Source organism: Chaetodon trifascialis, chromosome 16, assembly GCF_039877785.1.
Source record: "Chaetodon trifascialis isolate fChaTrf1 chromosome 16, fChaTrf1.hap1, whole genome shotgun sequence".
Lineage (NCBI taxonomy): Eukaryota > Metazoa > Chordata > Actinopteri > Chaetodontiformes > Chaetodontidae > Chaetodon > Chaetodon trifascialis.
Window position 1 is genome coordinate 11,835,212 of NC_092071.1, and position 16,329 is coordinate 11,851,540.

The window sequence follows — 16,329 nt, forward strand, 5'->3', positions numbered from 1 at the left end:
AACCTCAGAAAAAATGTTAAAGTTAAAAATCACTGCAAAACTCTAAGTTCTGATTAATTTTTCACACTGCCTACCAAAGATTTTAATTTATGGAGTAATAATTATTCATATGTGTGACAAGTGCAGGCTTGGGAATTTCAATAGTTAATTTGTGAGCCTGATTTAGATGTGCCTTGCTCATCAAATCATAATTAGCAGACCAAAGTTAGAGGCTGATGTTTCACGCAAATGTCTTGTAGACGGTTAGAGATGAATAATTTATCATTTCGGCATCTTCGGGGGAATGTTCACATCTGATGTTCTCTACAGTGGTTTGTTAAATGAAGCAGGACCGAGGTAGAGGATCATGTGAAAAGGTCAGTGCAGACCTTTCAGTGACAGGATGGCATTTGACTTGCAGCACATTCTGATGGTTCAGTTCAGTTCGAAACAGTTTGTTGCAATGTGTGGGTCTCAGATATTCACGTAACTGAAACTTCTTAACAAAATACGCTTCTGTACACTGCCAGCACTCGCAGTGAGATTCGCCACCTGAACCATGAATTTGTCAACATTTTGCTTTTGTGCATGGCTGTTTATTGATCATGCAGATTCGAGAGAACAATGCCTCTGATTGAGGTTTAAAGCGATGCAATCAATGCACTATTTTCATATCATGCTGGGGCAATTATGTGAACAAGTAAGAAAATTCACCTGCTCTTGCCACAGCTCGGCACAAGCACAGACAGGGGCTGAGAACAGAGTGAAAAAGAGCTCTTCAATCTGCAGGAGATGGACACTTCTGACAGCCGCTGTGAGGCTGAAGCCTCTGGAAAAAAAAGGGCACAGATGAGACAGGAACGGGGCGAGAAAGAGAGGCAAAGGGGCAGAAGAGGGGCCAGAGTGAGCAAGTAAAGTGGAGAAAAAAGGGGAGAGGGGGAGGTGTAGGTGGCATGAGAGAAATGAAGAATGAGGGAAGGGGCGTGAGAGAGTGACTGAGAGAGAGCAAACAGGCTCGTCAGAAGAATCAGTCAGGTGAAAGAGACAATCCCTCGCTCTTTATTTACTCATCCTATTTCCAGGGCACATCCCATGAGGCTTTCTCTTTAAATATTTGATGAACATCGTGGCCTTGGTTCACAGTGTTGACTTTATATTTGCAAGGTCCTTGGGTTCAAGGCTGCGTCACAACACTCCAGAGAACAACCTTGTCTTGCTGTACCATCAGAGCGATACTCACGAATGTGAAAAGATAAAGAGTAATCTGAAAGAAGAACAATGCCCTCAGAAAAATCATTGCATAATATATACATGTAAAACGCTTTTACTGTGCATTTCTTTTGTCTGTGTCTCCATGTTAGAAGGGCAGACGGAGAATGACAAGAAGCCACCTAAGAGGTTTAAGATGTGTCCCAGTCAGGAGTCAGGGGTTTATACTTTTATGAACCTCCTTCCTCTGCCATCCATTATTGAAGGAGGTGGTTTGCAGGGGCCAAGCCCTTTCACAGTCTCGATGATTTTTCTGCACTGCAATATACGTTTGTGGAGAATGGTGGAAAAAAATGCAGGCAGAGCCCTGTAATTCAGAGAAGTTCAGAAAACAGCTGTGGAAGAGTAGGCGCTTGCCGCAATCCTGTTTTTAACATTCTTACCCTCGTCTGTCATTAAAAGATCCACTGTCACCTGGTTTTCAGGGGTGTTGACACAGAAAGCTGGCAGGTTCGGGATTTAAAGGTTTTCTGTTGGTTTAGCTCGAGCTGTCTCGGATTTGAGGTTGCGGCCTTATCGTCCTGGATTACGGATGCATGACTTTCAGAATGCTCTCTCTGGTAGAAAATTGTTCATGCTGAGTGCTGATAAGGAACTGAATCAGTGTGATACTAGAGACCTGCTGTTACTGCAGCTGATATGGTGCTGAAGCGGGACAGCTTCCATCTTTGAACAATTATTTGACAGAGAGAGTGTTTGAACAAGGCATAAAGCCATAATGCAACTTCAAAGTGTGTTTGAGGATATTTCTGTGGCCAGCATGAATGGTTTTTTTTTAATCTTAAAATGCAAATTGTGTCAGAAATATATATTTTTAATCTTGGCAAGGGCAACTCTCCTCCATAAACAATGTATAATGTAGCCATCACTTTGCTGTTAGTTGGAACTAGGAGATTGTTAAAATTTTCATCATGCATCATCTCACTTTGACACGACACGGTAACCCTGCAGATTAAAATGCGGAGCAGCCCCCATTAGCATTCTGTCATTAATTACATCAAAACAGTTGCTGTGGTTTACTTGCCATTTTGATTTTTTGTTGGCTGTGTGACTAAACTTACTTTCCTGTTACAGCTGATATAGATGACCTGAACATCTGCTATGTGTTACGGAAAGAAGAAAATGCTACTTCAGATCTCTTCCATTTCTCCATTGAGGATAATGGTAAGATTTCCCCATTTTACCTTTAGCCGCTTCTTTTTACACTGACTGACTGGCTGACTTTACACTGCATGAGCAGCAAGGTGGTGAATATGCTGCCGAATGACATTTCAACGAAATGTTGATAGATACAAATTGTCTTAGGTGAAGATCAAACCTGTCGCTTTTTGGGTATGGTATGGACTCTCCAACCTTTAGACTCGTCTCCTCGGGTGAATCTTAACTCTGCTCTCCTCTTTGAGTGTCTGCAGCAGATGTCAGGCTTCAGAGAATCACTCATTACTCACACTGTGATGGACCTGCGAGTCAGCCATCGAGCAGCATCTCAGCTCATAGGGAGTTTAATTTTGTCCATTGTTCCTGGCAGATTTTACAAACAGTTGTCTAAAGAAAATGTTTGACGTTTGTGTTCCTTTCATTCACAATCACCAGGCTAAATGGAAGGCATCCCTCTGTCAGTTTCAGATGGCTGATATTTGGGCTGACTTCATTTAATTCACCATTAGCCTATAAAGCGATCTGCCATTCAGAACAGCTGTGCAGTTGCGGGTCAGAATATCAATTTCTGACAAAAACGTGTGTAGGCCAACAGAAGCTCTATTTTGTCTGTGTACACTACAAATGATGCTGCATCACATTAGCTTACTGGCGAAGTGATAAAGGCATCCAAGTTCTTTAAAAAATAGAAAATTTATTTTCGTGGTGCTGAGATTAACGCACATCATTTTCACAGTTCAATGCTTTAATGAGACTGCCTGTATAATTTGTGAATATGACTGCAGGATGTGTCAGGTAGTATTACTGCATATTCTGTCTTGATGCAAGGCTGATTTCTCAGGGTTTTTTTGGCAGCATAGAGAAGAAGAATCTTTGAACAACATGTATTGAAAATACAAGCTACACAAGACATATGAAAGATCAAAATAGGTTGTTCAGTCTAAACTGTGCTTATGTCAGTATTTTAACTTTTTGCCTCTAGATTAGAAGAAGTCCTGTTCATGTTTTATGACCAACCTCTGATGCATTTTAACTGTCATTCACTTCCTGATTTATGCACATGAAATGGCCACTTTAAATTCTGTACATTTTCTTTGATGTGTCTACTTGCACTGTGCGTGAAATCAGCATCCATTTACCCAGGCAGCAGCCAATTAAGCAATCAGCGACTGGGAGTCTCGTATATCAAATTTCTGTGAGTGAAGGAGAGCTTAAGAGGCGGTTGCACTTGTCCGAGATCAGCGAGCTCCGGAGGGAAATCCAGATGTTGTAACAGTGGGACAGAAACGGTCACTAATGAAGTAACAAAACTTCTGTGCGATTTTAAAGTCTTATGTTTTTTCTCAACTGTGCAATAACACTATTTATTATCCATATTGGCAACGGTATTTTTTCTAAACTGTACATATTGTACATATACATAGACTCGTGAAATTCGATGTCCTTTCTAACAGCATTTTTCAAGTGCAATACAACATATGACATTGGCAGTTTCCGCATACGAATAATAGCAATAGTGTTTTTTTTTATGGGCTGTAGTATTTTATCTGGCATTTAGTATTTCTATAATCTGTACATAATCTACATACACATAGTTGATTTTATATTCTATATCCTGTATACTTTTTATCTTGACCCTTCTGTGCCTCTGTTTTTTTGCTTATTGTAATACTGTAACAACTTAATTTCTCCAGTGTGGGATCAAGAAAGTGTTATCTTATCTTATCTTATCTTATCTTATCTTATCTTATCTTATCTTATCTTATCTTATCTTATCTTATCTTATCTTATCTTATCTTATCTTATCTTATCTTATCTCTTACCAAGGCTGACAAAAGTCTCTGGGTATTCATATCAATTGGCCTTGAGAAAAGCAACACAGTACAGGCACATGGAAAAACAGGGTTGTCTGGATTTCGTATTAGAAAATAAAGCAGTGATGGTGATACTTCTAAACATTCAGATAAGGCTTTAATTATTACTTGCTTCTGCTCTCATTTTCTTATTTTCTAACAATGGAGTGGTGCTCCTCCTTTGTCCGCTGTCAGAATACAGGTTAATGAGATTTTCTCAACTCCACCACAACCTGACTGTACAGGTGCAAATGTGCACCTACTTATTTATATGAAAAGGACTAAATCCACCAGATGCAGTCACACTTGTTACACAAGCTCCATCCATTTTTTGTGCAGTCCTCCCTTAAATGAACAGTTAAACAAAGAGGTGCACTTGTGTCAGGATTGCACGTGTTTTTAGGCACAGAATGCGTTTGGAACAAGGTGCAACAGCCTCTCAGTTTTCTCGGTCTGTTCATTTTTCCTCCTGTATGATCAGATTTGATGGCACTGCATGAAACACTATGCACTCACAGAACAATTGATGTAGAGCCTCGTACACCGCCCATCATTGGGGTATTTAAATTTAATGGACTTTGTAGAGAAAATCCTCACATTCACACTCACATTCAGAAACCAGTTAAATAACACCATTCCTTCTCAGTGAATCACAGGACTAAAAGACTATGTATCATATAGTGTCGAGATCGTAGGCCTTTTTTCAAGGTTACTTTGTACATGACAGGGCTGGGTTTATTCTTTGGTTACAATAGGATATAACACCTCTGTTCAAATGGAGATTCTCTCCTTTTGCTGTATCCACTGACATCCAACAATTAACTGTGCCCTCCACATTACACAAGAAGAGAGCCATGTATTGCACACTTTCGGTCTGAAAATATGAACTAATGGTTTTGTGAATTAGCCCTAGACCCATTTTTCAAGTGTTTTTCGTACTGCGGTGCTAATGCACTTAGAACAAAGTGCTAATGCATAGAGGAATAACAGATTCTTTATGCACATGAAAGGAGCAACATTGACTAATTGATTGTCCGTGCTGCTGTAAAGTTTTTTTTTTCTTTTTCTCTGCTCTTGGCCCGAGGCCTTTGAAAGGAGATCCCCCAAACTAAGTCCTCCTGCCTACAATTTCCAGAAAGTGGGCATTAACACAACATAGTAATGTACATGTAAGCAGGTACACCTACATTTATACATTATGTTAAGACACTAACCCAGATGTGCACTAGTACATACTCAGATAAACAGTCTCACAGATGCATGCACAGCAGAGCACAGAGGGGTAGCTGTAGGCTAAGGAGCAGTGGAGCCTCCAGCACAAAGAGGTGTTTGATATTTAAGAGCCCAGGCAGCATTGTGGGTAATGAGAGCCCTGGGCGTTTGAGCTGGGCAGAGCTCCGAGGCAGCCACTGGTAATTATGTGGCCCTATTACAGGCTCATCTACAGGGGAAGAGTAGCAGGAAGCAGCCTCTGTCTCAGGTTAAGACAGGCTGGGATCACTATAGTTAACTGTAATAGGCTGGAACGCAGTTTGTTTCCCAGGCTTCTCGCTGGCTGTGGGATCCTCAGATAGTTATAATCGAGCAGCAGAAAACAGCACAAATTACAATGGAGAGGAAAAAAAAAAAAAAAACTAAGAAAGTACAGCTGCGAATACTCCAATTGAAGAGGAACTAGATTTTTTTTTTTGCTTGGGAAACTACTTAAACGATCTATTGATTGCCAGTGGTTCTTGATTATTTTCACTTACTCGACTAATCGATTAATGAATTGCCCCAGTCCTACTTAAGAGGTCAGTATATTGAAATTACAAAATCACATATTTTCTCACTTATCTCTATTGGTGCAAGTAGTTTGGTTTTATTCGTCCAGGTTTTGAGATATCTGTCTAAGACCCCTGTCACTGACACTATACAGTGTAGTTGAATGGTGAGCAGCACTGAAAATATACTTTTAAATCTCAAAGCAATGTCACAGTTACTCTATATAACCCACAGATCTCACTTTTTTTCTGCAGATTATCCAGAATCACCAGAACACTGTGTCTGGAAAGAGATGCGGCAGATGAATTTTTTTAAATGTAATGTCTCTTTGCTGTTTGCACCACCAACAAAATCCCATTCACCTCCTTGAATTTGGGTAGCAGCGGAAATCCCAGAGATGGATATTTCAAAACCTGTGGGAAAAGAAAGACAAATGTCTCTGCATGGCTAGATTCCACTGAGAGTCAGTGAGAAAACGTGCTTTTTTTTGGGTAATCTGGATGAATTTGCACGTTGTACATGATTCACAGGCACAATATATCATAGAAATGATTATTATTCACACACAGAAAAATGAGGAGCAAACCAGCGTTTTTCCCCTCGACCGCTCATCTCTTCTCATCTTTTTTCCGTATGTTTCTCCTTCCACTGCAAACAATATTGATTGCTACAATAGAATCATTTCATCTCACCCTCACCTCTCCTTGCCCATGAGCAGCTCGACATACCACTGCTTTATCTGGAGATACAACAGCAGTACATCCCCTAAAACACCCCCTGCAGCCTCTACATTCCCATTTTACACTGCACACAGTACACATTGCATGCATTTATGTGTCTTCACAAATGTATCTTGAATATAACAAAATGCTTTGTGTCTAACTTCTCCTTTGTAAGTGTTAGAAGACCAGTTATCACTGCAGGCTATTCTGCGATGGCTCCAGTTTTTTATCATCAGTCTTGTTTGTGCATGATGTCTGATTGGGTGTCGATCTGTGGTGCCTCTGTGGCTTTCTTTCCCCCCTCTCTTCTAAAGGCTCCTTTTTTTTTTTTATTCATAAAAGCAGCGGCAGCACTTCAGATGAAATGACCTCCTTGTGTTGCCCTCCTCTCTGTTAAATGATAAGTGTTGCAAATTATTTATGCACATGCAGAGTTTCTTTCTAATGGAAGAAAGGAATCAGCCCCCGAAAAAAATAAGTCAATTTTAAACTGCTTCTGTAATAACTTTTAAACTCTTTAACTCAACAGTAGAAAGACTCACAGAGGCTGAGAAATTTCAAGTCAGCCATGAACACACTGAATGTAAATGGGATAATCCAGTTTTAGATGTCTGGATTTACTTGAATTTCTAGAACTGAAGAGCAGCCTTATTTGGTTTCCGAAGCTGAAACACAATTGATTGTGATAACGTTTCCCAATCCTGCTTTGGAGTTTAAATGTGAAAGAACCTAAAAAAAAACCAACACTTACAGGCTTAAGCTTGCTGTCACCAAAGCCACAAATGGAGCAGGTTAATCCCTTGACCTTTTTTTTTGTTGTTGTTAACCTGTCCAGCAAAAGGTTACTGATCAATGCCGGATTGTCAGATAATACATCAGCATGCAGCACAGACTGACACACACGCTAACACGTCCCCTGGCTCCAGGAGAGGATTCTCTTTATCTGTCGGCAGTCAGGAATTTACTGTCACTCACTTCTCGCAGGGCCCAACTCTCCTGTCTTTATCCCCACCATCTTTCCCTTCTCACACTGTCACTCTCAGATCTCGTCGGACGTGTATTCATTCATTTTCCATTCTTTTACCTCACTCGGCATCCATGTTCATGTGTATTTCGCTCTTTTAGAGTTTTTTGTGCCTGTCTCGCCTTTTCCTTTCGAGGTACAGTCTCAATATTTTGCCCTCCTGCCTCGCCGAGTTTAATCTCAAAGCACGCTGTGGCTCATTGTGCCGAGTGTTGACTCTATCTCAGGCATCAGGATTTGGATTTTACTGTCACACCCTCGCTGTCTTTTCCTGCTGTCTGTCCCCGCCTGCCGTGTTTGTCTGTCAGCGTTGGTGCTGATGGATCTCTCTGTTGTAGGATTACAGCACATTCTGCAGCCGCGAATGTCACTCCCGATGATCTGCATCTCATTAGAGCGTTGAGACGGGAGCGTTAGACTTGTTGAGAGATGTGACGGGATTCTTCATCATGTTAATCATCTCTGATTCTGTATGTCTCTCAACGCTTGACAGCCCACGACATGTAAACACACGAGCACGACCAAACGCCCTCTAATCTCAAGAATAAACAAAGAAATGTTGATCTTTGCAGCATTTATTTTGCCACTAAGTGTTCTCATTTACATTTTTGGCTATATGAATGCATTGCTCCCAATTATCGGCATCAGTTTTTCTCTTTTCTCGTCTTTAGTTTGTCTGTTACCTTCTTTCACACAGATACTTTACTCTTTTTTTTATCTTCACAGTCAGTTTCTGACATCTAATTTTCACCCAGTGCTTTCGTCCTCTTACGTTTTCTCTAATCAAAAGGAAACTGTAGGAAAGTGACGATTACCAGCGCACATAAAACCTCATTCTTTGCGTGTCATCCTCACTGGCTCTGTCTCCTGCTATTTCATTTTTAATGATTCTCAATGGATCTTTAATTTATATTTACATAATTTAAGCATTACAATGTAAAGTGATACTTTATTTGCGTTCTTCTCCTCACATTGCAGTATAAAAGTACACAGCACTCGGGAGCTGTTGTGAGCTCTGCTTTATTATTTGTATTTTGAACCCCTCTAATAAAAAGCATAAATCTAAAAGTAAACATTAATGCCACTGAAGCAAAAATGAACATTTTCTGGCATAACAAAATTTTGTTTTAAGGAGTTGTAGGAGATAATAGCGGGAAATTAGAGCAGAGGGGGAAAAGTAGGAAGGAGAAACAAGAGATTTCAGTAACTAGTTTATCATCTCTGCGCTCAGACACAGTTTGCTCTCTTGAGTGCCAGTGAGCGTCCTGAGATACATTAAACTCATCCCTCTGTTAAATATTATATTGGTGGCATGGGGAGACTTGTGCTGAAGCTGGAGTGATCGGTGTGCTGGAGTCCTGCCTCTGTGACGAGCACACAGCAGAATATTTGCTTTTCAGGTGATATCATTCATACGACACTCAAGCAGACGTGCAGGCGCTTACACACAGATTCAGACACGCGCAACTGTACAAGTACACACACCTCATGGAAGCCACCGTTTCTTTGTCCTCAAGCCTTCTGCCTCTAAGCTATGCCCAGGGTCATATATGGCTGTCTTTATAGACATCAGTGAAGAACCTCACGGTTATTAAGTGTAGCACAGGAACTTCAAAGGACTGAGGATTCTGCCCCAGATGTCAGTTTCATATGGTTTCATGTGCAGGGCCGCTTAAGGTGTTTCTGCAGTACACTCATGCCTGATGGCTGTTGAATGTAGGGAGGAAACAATGCATTATTCTGTCACATGCAACTTTTATCTCCTTAGGGTGAGTGGGGGGTGTGGGGCAACGTGGACCTCACTTCCTACATTGCTCAGAGGCACAGACAGTTACCTACACAGTATATCATACTGCATGATATGAACAGCAGCACCACTTTTTCCGAGGCATTTGGTTTGGTTTGATGTCCTGCGAAGTGATCGATCAAACACAGTGATTTAATAATAATCCCTACACATGTAAATAAATTAGCTACAAAGACTCCTCACCCACAGTGGCTTTAACCTGCCCTCGAGTTGAGCAGTATTTTAAATGTTCAGGTTTGCCCATGGCCATGAATTCCTGGTCAGCCTACTGATATCTCACCGTGACTGCTATCATGCGAGTTGCCTTGGGCTGAAATGTTAGTATAATGATACACACACACACACACACACACAGCACAATACACACAGACATAGACATTATGGTGCTGGTAAAAGATGTGCAAAATGACCTGCTTTCAGTCTGATGTATGCATAGCCACACACACACGCAGAAGAAGAAACAGCTGAGCGCAGAACCCATCCTAATCTTTGTGATCTGTTTTGCCACTAGTTGCACACATGCCAAACCTCCCAGTGTTAGCACAGTGCCTGCCACACATCTGTCAGAATAAAGGGTACTGAACATCCTGAGGGGGTGTGAGATATTTGTAGTTTGTCAACCATCAAAATTTATGGAGAGAAGCACTCCTATCAGGAGGATGGTGCGTGGGCTCCTATTACTACTGAAATATTACTGGTGGTCTATTTTAGCAGTGTCGCAGCACTTCACATGCTATGCTTTGTAAAAAGGAACATGTTGCCAACTGAATAAATAGCAGATTTAGCCATTGCTTCCTAGTTCAATGTTTCTCGAAAGTTTTCCATGGTGAGAGAGATCATTGGGTTTGTTGGTTGCATGTAGCTGTTTGATTGCCAGTTTCACTGGGAGTAGGGGACCGGTATACAAAGGAGTACAGAAGGCAGATGGAGACGTAACAGTGAGGGAAGGGCCACGCCGCCTGCAGCAGAATAGATGTACTGAGCAGCAGACGGCATCTTCTAGCTGTGAAAAATTTCCTTTGATTTTGGGTGTGAACTCTCCGATGGCACACGCAGACACAGCTGAAAGTCGAGGCAGACCCGATTTCTTCAGACTGAAGCTAAGAGCCTAATCTCACATGTGTTTTGATTGAAAAAATACGTCCATTTATTTATGTGGTAGTGATGTTTCTGATCTAAATGTTGGCTGTTAGTACATGAGCCAGCTGTTCTCAAAGGCACAACAGTGCAGAGAGGGGTGGACTCATACACCTTCTGCCTCCTAAAGGCACCTGTGTGTGTGCTACACGTACAGTAAACGTGAGCTCCGGCATGAGTCTGTGTTAGAAAACGCATTTGCAGGGAATCTGATCAAAAGATTTAATGTGGAAATTTTGAAACGGCAGTTGCTGTCAGGATTCAGGATGAGTGCTCTAATCCCTATTGCCCAGTGATGGCCTTTGACTGACTGTGTTATGTATTTAATACTTCTGTAATGGATTTCTTTATTGTCCCAAGAAGGAAATCTGTTGTGCGCCTCTGTGAGATGTAACATACAGCACAAAATAAGCAGTGGTGGAAAAAGTATTTATTTGTCTTACTTAAGTAAAAGTACTAATACCACTCTGAGAAAATGCTTTACTGTTAGTTAAAGCCCTGCATTCAAAACCTTACTTATGTAAAAGTATGTACTGCTCATTCTGCAGAAAAATGGCTCGTCAATGTTTGTCTATTCTGTATTTTGTTTTTGGATTAATATTACTGCTGCATTAATGCGTATGTTGCATTTGACTGCTGTAGTTAAGACTGAGCTACTGTACTGCTTTGCACTGTTGGATTGTTTAATTTACAGTAAAGCTTTATTTTCTATAAGATCATCATGCTTTGTAGCTTCTGCTCCCTTTTGTAGATCATTTGCTTGTTCCTAGCAAACGGAGCAGATATTCAGGCTTATGAAGCATTTGTTTTGATTTTGAATGAATGACTGTACCTCCGTAGAAGGTTTCTTTCCAAGGACGAGGATTTACAGTACATACCTTTAGAAAGTGAAGGTTGGAGAGAGAAGAGGGGTGTTGGTTACAGCAGGATGAGAGCTTGCACTTTGTATGAAAAGACATTTAATAGGCAATAGAAATGGCACTTCCTTTGTTTTTTTTAAAAAGCTTATTTGATCTGCACTGCAGCATTTGATTTTGGTTGTAGCGTTTCTGTTATGGCTACCCTGGAGGAAATTTTGAAAAGTTATATCCAAAATAAACTGAAAGAGATTGTTTCCTCATAAAATGTTATGGCAAGTGTTTCAGCAAATGGTTACAGTCAGTCTTCATGCAGCAGGCAAGCAGCATTTTCATTCATTTAGAGTCGTCTTTCTGAGCACCTAAGGAATAATCCAAAATTCACTTTCCTCATAGCTCTAACTTTAGAGAAAGAGCTTGCTCGTTCATTGCGTAGTTGGTACACTACCTGCTCAGCACAGTGTGGTGTTAGGTAGTAGTGTATAGTGAGTTTATCACAGCAGGGAGGAAAGTGAGGTTAATGAGAAGACTAAGACTGTACTGTATAGTAATTTGAGGGACAAAACAATGAGCTGCAAGAGCTAGAAATATAAACATTGTTTAATCTGCATTGCTAGCTCTCATCTCATTACCGTATGGACACTCTGGCAGGGGTCCACAGCTATGTTTGTCCAAGGGCCAGAATTTTATTGTTCTTCCTAAAAAAACAAAGCAAAATCCATAATGATAAGTAGATACTTAGCTAAAAAAAATGCTCACTGACCTCTGCCAAGGAGGCCGTTCTTAAAAAAACGTGTGAACTAGGAACTATGACTATGACTTTTTCGCAAGCTACTCAATGATCACTGTCAGGACGGACTGAATGACATTAGATGTGCACATTTTCTGAATGTACTCTGTGAGCTGGATAGACAGCTTTGGCGGGACGGTTGTGGAGTCAGGAGCGTAGTCTATGTTGTCTCAGACCGTCTAGACCAAAACTAGATTGTTTACATGATGACAGATGATGATGCTTTAAACTGTGCGTTATAATCCTGAACATATGTTGGACACGAGAAGCAGCTGTAACAAACTCTGGGTCACCAGCTTACGTGTTACGCGTTAAGGTGAATTTCCTTTTGATTTAACCCTTTCTAAACTAGTCTCCTCTGATTGGACAGCTGTCGGCAATAACTCTGTAAAGTAGATCCTACAACACAAGCCAGCATCAAAACTGTAGCATCAAAGTTTTTCTCTGCAGATTTCTCAGGGTGTCCTGATCCTTGAAATTTTCTGTACAAAAACTATGATCCCTAATTGGTCCAAAGGAAAAAAAAAAACCCTCGTGGTGAGTTTTTGTTTGGAAAGCCTTTGAAAGAGGGTGTAAAGTGAATTTGGCTCTATTGAGTCTGATTTCAAAGCTGCTGTTTTTGTATGGTCAGCACATGTGAGGCGTCTTTTATCCTGTTGAAAGGCTGGAGGAATGAGACAGTCTGAAGCCCACTGACTCAGATCCCTATTGTCTGTGCACAGCTCTTCACCTTCAGTGAGAGGTCGCACAGAAGGACTGGTGCACACACACAAACATGCACCATAAACACCAGCACACACACACACACACACACAGATTTCAGGCAGCTTATGCTGTATTTACTATCAGGGAACTGGGATGAAAGTCAAGGTTGCAGTGAAGTTGGAAGTGAAGAGTTGTGTGTGTTTACGTGGGTGTATGTGTGCAATTTTGTATTTGCGCCCACTAAGTGAAGCCTGAACTTGGCCTCCGGGCTTTTTGGAGGATACACGAGCTCTGATTATATTAGCTGTCTCCTCACCTCGGCATGTTGTAGCGATGTCTGCCAAGCCAGAATGTGCTGAACTTTTCACCTCAGCTGCATTTTAACACCAGTGTTCGAGCTTTACTCTAACAGAGCTGTACCTTATGTGCACGTGGAGGCTCTCATCTCCACCCTTTATGATTCTATATATCATATTTTATTGATTGGGATAGTGACACACTCTTATTTTACCATATTTTCAGAATGCAGGATGAGTGACCAAGCAGCAGCACCTTTTTTTGCACAAGGAGATTTGAACAACAATGCTGCCATTTATGACCTCTGTGATGATGGAGGTGAAGTGTTATGCTGCGTGTGCTTTTAACAGCCCTACTGCTCAAGCATTTCAGAGGCATAAACGACTTGAAAGAACAAACAGCTTTGAAATCGTCCTCAATAGCGCTGAATGAGATTTCCTTTCCGACAGCCTACAAATAACGTTTGCACAGACGGTCCTCCACCTCTGCATTTCCCTCTGCCTGTAAAACACACACACTCAGGCGTTAAGTTTAGCATTCACAGGAATGCCATGCATAGTTAGGCATTGTTCATCTCGACACAAAAGCAGAAAAAAGGAAAGCGTCACCCCCTTTTATTCCACTTTTACTGTGTTCTCCTTTCCCTATCACAGAACTCCCATCTTTTCCCCCTGCAGGTGGGTGAATTAGCCACACACCGCAGCATCCTTCCTGTCCGCTTGTTGAAGTGGCAGCTATTGAGTGGCTCTATTACTCTAACAAGACCATTTACCCTGCAAATCCTTCCTTAATAACACTAATTGGCTGCGTTGTCAGGATAATGTGCCATTTCTTTAACAAAAGAAATTACAGTTCAACAAAGAAAATTTAGAATTTAATTGTGGAGCACGTGAAAAGCTTGACTGTTAGATGTACGATGGTGTGTAGGCAGATATTGTGTGTTTTATTTTTTATGAATCTGTAAATATTCTGCAGCAGATGTGTTGGGAACATTTGGACTGCACACTGAAAATAATTAAAACACTTTTTCTTCATTACGGTTTTACAGTAATTGCCCCCTTCGGTCACAGAATTTCCCCTCATAGCTTCCTTTCCAGTTTTTGTGGAATATTGAGCCCAACATTTGGTAGTTAAATCAGAGAAATAAATAGGCACAGACCCGCCCCAGTACATGCAGTGTTTCTACGGAGATCTTAGATGATAAACAGCACGTTTGCAGGACACAAGAAGTAACACATTCAATCAGTCCTGGTAGAAAGATAACAAACTGCTAATGAAATGTTAATTACACATTCACATTAGAAAAAAAAAACAGGATGAAAAACAGTCAGGAATAGCAAAATGTATTAATGCTTTGTGTGATTTGTTTAGGTGGGAACAAGCTGAAGGGGCAGCAGTTCCGTCTGGACTGGGCCTGGATCTCTCTGGAGAAAGAGTACTACGTGGTGGACGAGGAGGACAAGTTCCTGGAGGTGGTGCTCAGGCGGAGAGGCTACCTGGGAGAGACGTCTTTCATTGGTCAGTCTGTCTGTCTTTCAGCCTCCTTTCCTTTCTGATCCAAGAGGACATGCTCTGTGTTTTCAGCCACGCTAGCACGGTGGCTCTACTAACAGCAATGTGGGTCTGTCGACAACTGCTGGTCGGATTGCCTCAACGTTTGATACAGACATTCATGATCCCCAGATTATAAATCTTAATTTTTTGGTCATTCTCTGCCATTGTCTCGAGTACCACCATGAGATTAGCACATTTGAATTTGACTGTGATGTCGCAACAGCTATTCGATGGATTACCATGAAATTTGGTTCACACATTCACATCTCCCTCAAGATGAATTAGAATGAATTTGAATGTGAATGTGTCCAATATTTTGTTTTTGGACCAGATAGTTGCAAAATTAAGGATATTTCCACCATCTTCAGCTGCACTTTCTGTTTTGTATTAAAGCCAAAAAGCAACATATCCATTCAACACACGCAATAACCAGATTTGTCCTCTAAGTAATTTTGTTTGGCCTTGAGCCATTTCAGTGTTTGCAAGAGGTGTTTGTTATGGGGTTGAGTAGGCTAAGTGAGATGGCTGAATCTGACCAGTGTGATGTCCTGCGTAAGGGAACTCTTCGCCCAGCACAGACAGGAAAACAATGTCAAGAAAAGTAATTTTGCCACTGCTTGTGAAGCAACATGGCATTTCCTTGATGTGCAAAGTTCAGCTTTATTTGTCCCAGATGGACAAATGGTGTGTCACAGTAAGGACACGACTCAGGTGTCAAAACAAGTACATGTCAAAAAGTACTAAAAAATACATTGACCAGGTGGATGCAACAAAATCCACAAAGTCCATTCTGACAGCATCACAGCTGACTGAGCTTAGGTCAAGTCAATATTAAAATAGCATTGCTGATATCATTAGAGTCACAATTAACAGAAGTGCCACCCCGTCATCTCCTTGTCGCCATGTAAAGCAACGCTGTAATGAATGTTGATCTGTTTATGTGTGTCTGACGGGCTCTGACACACTAAGCTGACAGTCAGCCATTTAGCACCGTATGGTCAACGACCACCTTACAGTCTGACTACCACTTCTAACTTATAAGTGCCTGTTTGAGGTCAGCCAGTTCGCCTTTCCCCAATGTTAACTAAAGTAGAAATAGACATAAATTATACATTTATTTTCTCTCATGCTTGCCCCTTAGTTGTTGACTGTAGTCTTCACGGCTGTGTTTTGCATTGTGAATCACAATGTATGTCAGTAGATGGAAGGCAAGGCGAGCCGATGCGTCAGTCGGTCTTTGTCAAGTGGTTTTATGTAGGAGGGCTCGATGCGTCAGGGCCTTAAACTGCAGTGTAAAAAAGAAACTAAGACATTGAGATCAGGCCAAATACAAAGCTATATTCACAATTACACTTATGAAAGTGACTTAGTGTACTGTTGACTTGGTGAAACGTGCTCATCAAAGTCCTGTTC

General features: G+C 41.2%; 1 protein-coding gene across 1 annotated transcript in view; it reads left to right on the forward strand.

The window, feature by feature from the left end:
• The window catches only part of frem2a (FRAS1 related extracellular matrix 2a), a 57,193-nt gene that overhangs the window by 5,290 nt on the left and 35,574 nt on the right, over positions 1 to 16,329 (forward strand). Inside the window, exons 2-3 of the mRNA XM_070983807.1 lie at positions 2,323 to 2,412; positions 14,734 to 14,880. Of these exons, the coding sequence (XP_070839908.1) occupies positions 2,323 to 2,412; positions 14,734 to 14,880 (237 nt within the window). The remainder of the gene's footprint in view (positions 1 to 2,322; positions 2,413 to 14,733; positions 14,881 to 16,329) is intronic.